Raw genomic sequence first — 8,111 nt, 5'->3', positions numbered from 1 at the left:
GGAGTAAGACCAAAGGCAGCAAGAGAGGTCCAAGAGTTATGTTGCCTATGAGACTCTGCATAACGCTCGACTCCTAGGGCATCTGACTCCCTTCCTCACCCCCGTTCAGGCACCATCCCGCCCATCAAGTCTGCACAAGGCGAGGGGGACGACGTGAAGAAGCTGTTCACCATCGGCTGCCCGGTCATCCTGGCCACACTGGGGGTGGCGCTGCTCTTCATCGTTCGCAAGAAGAGGAAAGAGAAGCGGCTGAAGCGGCTCCGAGGTAGGCGAGTTTCTTTGTGCTTCCTCAGCTGCGCTGGCCACTCTCCACTGGCCTGGAGCACTGTCTGGATGAGAGAGGGTGTCCATGTCCCCTTGAAGGGAGCACTCACTCCAGTCTTCTGAAACCTCCTTAGTTGTTCACTGCTGCTTCCTCTGTGTCCCTAAGACTTTGTGCCTGCCCTCACCAGGTTGACTTTTAGTGGTCCACACTGGTAAAACCATGTTGCTGGTTAAGACAGTTGAACAATTCCATAGTTGGTTGGTAAATACATGTTCCCTTCCACCCTGGATGCTCCATTCTCTCATATAGGACCTCTGCAACTTTCCTAGGGCCCAGCCACTAAAGACATGCAAGTGGTCTCTAGGATCTTGCTCAGCTTTGACTGAGCTGTTTCCATGCCTTGTCAGGTGTTAAATATTTTTAGTATCCTCCCCTGTCCCAACACCTGATACCCTGGTCTGGCATGAATGGGCTTGATTTACCCAAGACCAACTAGTTTCTAAATAAATGTCTGTTTATTTATATTTATTTATAAATATAAATTTATAAATATAAAATTATATTTATAAATATATTTGGAATATATTTATTGAGTATGTGCTATATTGTAGATACTGCCAGACATTGGAGATATAAAAATGAATGAGAAAGAGCAACCCATGCCCTTACAGAGTTCAGAGCCAAGGCACAATAAGAGCACAAAAGAGGGGATAACTAAGGCTGCCTAGGGTATTTAGGAGTTGGGTGGATAAAAGGTTGGTTCAGTGGGTGGTTGATAGTTGTTAAGTGGTTGGATGGATGGATGATTGGATGTCTGATGGATTGATAGTTGAATCACTAGATGGTTGGCTCCATGGAGGATGGATGTATATTTGAAGAACAGATGGATGATAAAATGGATAGATGATTGTATGGTTGTATAAATGGATGGTTGGATGAATGGTTGAATAGATGAATGGATAATTAGGTGAATGGTTGAATAGATGCTTGGATGGGTTGATAGCTGAATGGACGAATGGTGGCATTCATTGGGAAGCCCATCAAACATCCAGTCATCCATCCATCCAACCATTTAAAAACCATCAACCACCCACTGAACCATCCATTTATCTACCCAACTCCTGGTGGGTGGATCACTGGATGAATGGATCAACAGTGGATAGATCAATAATAAATGGATGGATGAGTGGCTAGATAGATGGTTGAATGTATTCATAAAGCTAGATTCCCTCTAACCAGTCATTCTCAGTTATCAGAAGTCTAGTGGATTACCCATGTTCTTTGTTTCTCCTCTCTTGTCGATTCCTAACCTTAGAGTCCTAAATCTATTCAGGGTCCCTATGAGATAAAACAGGCTCCCTGAGTGGCTCAGTGATAAAGAACCCACCTGCCAATGCAGGAGACATAAGAGATACCAGTTCGATCCCTGGGTCAGGAAAATCCCCTGGATAAGGGCATGGCAACCCACTCCAATATTCTTGCCTGGAGTATCCCATGGACTGAGGAGCCTGGCGGGCTGTGGTTCATAGGGTTGCAAAGAGTCCAACACAACTGAAGCAACTTAGCACATGCATGCATGAGATAAAACAGTGACCTTCAAATCCATCCATGGACTTTTGGGGACAGATGCCCTAGAGAAGGAAATAAAACTTTGGTTGATGTCATCTGGAGGTGCCCACTGACCACCTGTACTTCATCCTCGACTCTCTCCTCTCTCCAACAGATAACTGAGGAGAGATCTACCACTGATGCCTATTTCCAACCTGCTGTGATGTCTTGTTTGATTAGAGTCAGTTCAGGAAGCAGATGGAATACTTTATATACTGTCTCCCTGTTAGATAAAAGTCTGAGGAAAGGAAAACAGGCCTGAGTCAAATCCTGAATTGGGAGCAGTGAGACCTTACCATGTTTTGGATTGTCTCCAAGGTCCTTACATTTCTTCCCAGGAGACCAGCCCTGGCCCCATTTTAGGGAATTCTCTCTCCTTGCTCCCCATGCCTCTTCCAATTCTGATCCTGCTCAGACCCCATTCTCACTCAGTCCCCTCTCTCCACTGTTTTGCAGATGCAAAGAGTTTGGCAGAAATGTTGATAAGGTGGGTGTCACATCGCTACTTCCTGTCTCCTCCCATTTCCATCCCCTCACCCAGGGTAGAGGCTTCTGAGACCCCACTATCCTGCAAAACCTCTCCCCCAATCCCTTGTGGCTGCCTTGTCACCCACCTCCAGCCCTTCTCCCCACAGCAAGAACAACCGAAGCTTTGACACCCCTGTGAAGGGGCCACCCCAGGGCCCACGGCTACACATTGACATCCCCAGGGTCCAGCTGCTCATCGAGGACAAGGAGGGCATCAAGCAGCTGGGTGAGTGACAGGTGTCACGAGCTCTGTGTCCTGCTGAGGGGGCTTCCCCAGGCCACATCCCATGAAGGGCAACCACCAGTCCTGAGACAGTGCCCGGGGTTCTGGAAGCAGCCCCATCAACAACTCCACAACCTCAGAACTCACTGCAGCTTCTCTCAAGGACTGGGTTGCCTCCTCTGTTAATGGGGAGACCTTACCTGACCTTTCTTAGGTTCAATGTCAGATAAAGACAAAGAGAAATTTGGGAAGCAAAGATGGTGCCCAAAGGGAAGGATTCCTGCTGATTGTGTTTTCTCCTCCAGGAGATGACAAGGCCACCATCCCTGTGACTGATGCTGAGTTCAGCCAGGCTGTCAATCCTCAGAGTTTCTGCACCGGAGTCTCCTTGCACCACCCAGCCCTCATCCAGAGCTCAGGACCCTTGATCGACATGTCTGACATCCGGCCTGGCACTAGTAAGCACCATCCCCAGGAAGACAGCCCACCTCCCAGATGAGGTTTCTTGGGCACAGCATAATGCAGAGGTGACTTTTTTTTTAAAGGAGGGAGGAGCAGCATGGAAGAATGGAAAGAGCACTGGAAATAGAGTCTAGAGACCTTGATTACAGACCCACTAGCTGTGGCCTTGGGCATATCACTCACCTTATCTCTCTGGGCCTCACTTACTTTCCCTAGAAATTTTGAGAGGGTTAGTTGTTCTTTCTCTCCAAGGGCCTCTGCATCTTCCGCTGAGACGCTGGACATAAGGACAGAATACATACAGGCCTGTAGGGAATGAATGGACAGTCATGAGGCAGCAGGAGAGGAGGTTACATTCTTCCCAGGCTGTAGAAAAGATGGGGTGGCCAGGGAGGACTAGGATGCTGCCCACTACCCGTATCCCTGACACTGCAGCCCTCCTCCTCCGTGGATAGCTCTGTGTTCAGGAAAGGCAGCATGCTCAGCTTTCCCAAGGGAGCTTCTGTGGCTGCTCCTGCCTCCTCCCTTGCTCCCCGCCGCCCTTTCTGGTAAACGCCAGCTGCCCAAGCCTGAGTGGCCGCAGCTGGAGGGTGATAGCTCTTGCTTCCTCTCTGCAGATCCAGTCTCCAGAAAGAATGTGAAGTCATCCCACAGCACCCGGAACCGGTACTCAAGCCAGTGGACTCTGACCAAGTGTCAGGCCTCCACCCCCGCCCGTACCCTCACCTCCGACTGGCGCACTGTGGGCTCCCAGCATGGTGTTACTGTCACCGAGAGTGACAGCTACAGTGCCAGCCTCTCCCAGGACACAGGTAAGCCCAGGGACCTGGTTCCTGCTCACTCTCCTCAGTCTCCCCCATTCCCCATCTTCTATTTTCCCCACTCCTACCCACCAGCATGGAGTCCAAGGCACCAGTCAGTTTCATTTCCAGCTGGTCACTGACTTACCCTGTGGCTGTAACAAAAACGCTTGACCTAACCGAGCTCTGCTTGTCAAGGATTTCATTTTGCTCTCCCAAAAGATGATGGAGAAAATGGTACACATGATGTTTGTTGGAGAAAAGGTTAAGGCTTGCTCAGAGGGTGATGCTTATTATCAAGAACAAAAGCTGTGGGCTTCCCTGGTGGCTCAGTCATAAAGAATCTACCTGCCAATGCAGGGGACACGAGTTCCATCCCTGATCTGGGAAGATACCACATGCCGCAGAGCAACAAAGCCCGTGTGCCGCAACTACTGAGCCTGTCCTCTAGACCCCAGGAACCACAACCGCTGAGCCCGTGTGTTGCAGCTACTGAAGCCTGAGCACCCTAGAGCCTGTGCTCCACAAGAGAAGCCAGCACAGTGAGAAGTGCACGCCTCGCCACGAGAGAATAGCCCCCACTTGCCTGCACAGCAACAAAGACCAGGCACAGCCATAAACAAACAGATTTCGGAAAGAATGAAAGCTGTTTTGCATTTTGTTAGTCAATGATCCCACTTTTTAAATTAATTAATTAATTTTAATTGGAGGCTAATTACTTGACAATATTGTGGTGGGTTTTGCCATATACTGATATGAATTGGCCACGGGTGCATATGTGTCCCCCATCCTGAAACCACCCCCCCATCTCCCTTCGTCCCTCTGGGTTGTCCCAGAGCACCGGCTTTGAGTGCCCTGCTGCATGCATCGAACTTGCATGGTCATCTATTCTACATATGGTAATGTACATGTCTCAGTGCTGTTCTCTCAAATCATCCCACCCTCGCCTTCTCCCACAGAGTCCAAAAGTCTATTCTTTATTATCCCACTTTTGCCACCACCACTACCTTCACAGGAAGAGAGCAGGGTCATGTGAGCCTCATCCACTCCGTAGTCAGGCTTTCAGATGGCTACTGGGGTTATGGTTAAGGTAACTGCTCAATCTGGTCTCATTTTCACCCTCTCCCCATAAGCCCACTTTATTTTTTATTGAGCTATAACTCATATATAACATTTCGTTTCAGGTGTACAACATAATGATCCGATATTTGTATACACTGTAAAATGATCGCCACAATAAGTGTAGTTAACATCCTTCACCACATACAGTTTTTTTTCTTATATTGAGAACTTTAAAGAACTACTCTCTTAGTAACTTTCAGATATTCAATGCAGTGTTACTAACTGCAGTTATCATGCTGTGCCTTATGTTCCCACGACTTACTTATTGTATAACTGGACGTCTGTACCTCTTGACCACTTCACCCATTTCGCCCAACTCCCGCCCCCACCACCACCTCTGGCAACCACTAATCTATTCTCTGTAACTGTGCAGGGGTTTTGTTTGTTGTTGTTTTGGGGTGTTTTTAGAATCCATACATAAGTGATATCATGCTGTATTTGTCTTTGGTTTATTTCACTGAGCATGATGCCCTTGAGGTCCATGCATATCTTCCCAAATGGCAAGACTGCCTTTTTAATGACTGAACACTATCTCGCTGTGTGTGATTGTGTTTGTGTGTGTCTTTTTAGTCTATTCACCCACTCACGGACACACAGGTGCCTCTGTATCTTGGCTCTTGTAAATAATGCTGCAGTGAATATGGGGGTGCCACTCATTCCCTTTTAACTTTGTGCCCCCCCCATCTCCCAAGACAAAGGACGGAACAGCATGGTGTCCACTGAGAGCGCCTCTTCCACCTACGAGGAGCTGGCCCGGGCCTACGAGCACGCCAAGCTGGAGGAGCAACTGCAGCACGCCAAGTTTGAGATCACCGAATGCTTCATCTCCGACAGCTCCTCTGACCAGATGACCACAGGCACCAACGAGAATGCGGACAGCATGACGTCCATGAGCACACCCTCAGAGCCCGGCATCTGCCGCTTCACCGCCTCCCCACCCAAGCCCCAGGACGCTGACCGGGGGAAGAACGTGGCTGTGCCCATCCCTCACCGGGCCAACAAGAGTGAGTGTTCAGACCACCTCCCTTGCTGTGTCCCTGCCTTCCAACCCCCTGAGCCTAGGCTAGAACCTAGCCCTGCCTGCACCCTACCCGCCCGCCCAGCACGGCTCCTTGGCAGTGGGGTATAGTGCAGAGAGCAAGGACTTGGGAGCAAGCAGATCTGGGTTCACATCCTGTCTCAAATGCTTAATACCTCTGTGACCTCGAGCAAGTCATGGAACTTCTCTGGCCTTAATTTTCTTGTTTTTGAAATGCAAACGAGAGCATATACTTTGCATTGTTATAATGAGCATTAAAAATGTTGTCCATGCCTGGCACAGAGTTAAGGGGCAATCCTGGCAGCTATGTCCATGGTGGTCAAACCTCATGGTGGGCAGTGACCCAGACTGACAGGGAACATCTGATTCCAGGGCCCTGGCCAGAGTATATGCCCTTTGAGGTCAGCAGGGCAGGTCTAGGATAACCAGGGGGAGGGAAGCAAGGGTGCCCACAAGTAGACATCAGGGCCACCATATGCAAGGCACAGGCTGTCAAACCAGGCAGTCTGGTCTGCTCGGCAATGTCCTTGCTAAGGGGCCACGCTGAACTAGGGGTTCAGGGTCATCTAGAAAAGAGCACAGGTTAACAGAAAGAACAGAGACCTAGGAGTCCAGCAGCCCTTTACGACTCCCCCTCCCCATCCAGCTCTGTGAATTTGGGTAAGTTACTTAATCTCTCTGAACCTCAGTTTCCTCATTTGCAAAATCCAAGCAGGTATTAATGTATCCAGGGGTCTGCGGGGTCTAAATGAGATGACCTAAAGAGTGGCTGGCATAGTGGACAGGAGAGGGGCCTGTGCACAGGGTGCTCACAGGGCGGAGGGATCAGGATGTGGGGTCCTGGAAGCGTGTCCTGTGGAGGCACTGAGAGAAAGGAGGAACATTCTGCCTGGAGAAGACAGGATGGAGGAGAGGGATGCGGAAACGAAGCGGAGTCAGACGTCTGAACGGAGGCTTGGGAAAGGGAGGAGGCCGGCTCTGGTGGCCTTCAGAGGACAGAATCAGGTTGAATGTGGCGAATTGACAAGGATTGACATTCCTTTTCTTCTCAGGGTATAGAAAAGCTTTCTAACAGCCAGAGCTTTTGGATGACCATGTTTGGAAAATGAGCCCACCCACAGCTGAAGCTGATCAGTTATAGTGAACAATTAACAATAGGGATCAATCTATTGAGCAACACCATGCCGCTGTATTGCAGCCTTTTCCCTGTGTGTGTTAGTCGCTCAGTCGTGTCCAACTCTTTGCGATCCCCATGGACTGACTATAGCTCTCCAGGCTCCTCTGTCCATGGAATTCTCCAGGCAAGAATACTGGAATGGGTTGCCCATTTCCTTCTCCAGGGGATCCTCCCGACCCAGGAATTGAACCTGGGTCTTCCGCACTGCAGGCAGATTCTGTACGCCTGAGCCACCAGGGAAGCCCAACACAGGAAATTTGACTCAACACAGGAAACCTCACCCCGCCCCAACATGGGCAGGATTGACTGACTGATAGCTCTTTCTGGATTCCGTGGGTGGTGGTGCATGGCCTTCTTGGAGCAATTTTTCTGGTTAATTCTGATAAGGAGCCTTTTCCCTACTTTGTCTCATTCCCTCCTCACAAAATTACTGTAGGGAGATGAGGTTATCCCTATTTCATAGATGAGGAAACCAAGGCTCAGAGAGGCCAAGTGACTGATCTTTCCTTGACTGGTTACTGCCTGTGGGTGGAGGGACTGGCTGAGGGCTGGGGGCGGGGGAACAGGCTGCTTCCAAGGGGCGTCTGCCGCTGACACCACGCACTTCCTCCCTTCCAGGTGACTACTGTAACCTGCCCCTGTACGCCAAGTCAGAGGCCTTCTTCCGAAAGGCAGAGGGGCGTGAGCCCTGCCCCGTGGTCCCGCCCCGCGAGGCCTCCATCAGGAACGTGACTCGAACCTACCACCCCCAGGCTCGCCACCTGACCCTGGACCCCGCCAGCAAGCCCCTGGGCCTTCCGCACCCCGGGGCCCCCACGGCCGCCTCCACCGCCACCTTACCTCAGAGGACTCTGGCCATGCCGGCACCCCCCGCCGGCCCGGCCCCC

General features: G+C 50.5%; 1 protein-coding gene across 1 annotated transcript in view; it reads left to right on the top strand.

The window, feature by feature from the left end:
- The window catches only part of DSCAML1 (Down syndrome cell adhesion molecule like 1), a 368,170-nt gene that overhangs the window by 359,837 nt on the left and 222 nt on the right, over nt 1–8,111 (top strand). Inside the window, exons 28-34 of the mRNA XM_010830644.1 lie at nt 110–265; nt 2,330–2,360; nt 2,509–2,627; nt 2,930–3,082; nt 3,704–3,898; nt 5,701–6,012; nt 7,843–8,105. Of these exons, the coding sequence (XP_010828946.1) occupies nt 110–265; nt 2,330–2,360; nt 2,509–2,627; nt 2,930–3,082; nt 3,704–3,898; nt 5,701–6,012; nt 7,843–8,105 (1,229 nt within the window). The remainder of the gene's footprint in view (nt 1–109; nt 266–2,329; nt 2,361–2,508; nt 2,628–2,929; nt 3,083–3,703; nt 3,899–5,700; nt 6,013–7,842; nt 8,106–8,111) is intronic.

The sequence above is a fragment of the Bison bison genome, unplaced genomic scaffold (assembly GCF_000754665.1).
Source record: "Bison bison bison isolate TAMUID 2011002044 unplaced genomic scaffold, Bison_UMD1.0 scf7180017864518, whole genome shotgun sequence".
In the NCBI taxonomy this organism is placed as follows: Eukaryota; Metazoa; Chordata; class Mammalia; order Artiodactyla; family Bovidae; genus Bison; species Bison bison.
This window is presented reverse-complemented; position numbering and strand designations above follow the sequence as displayed.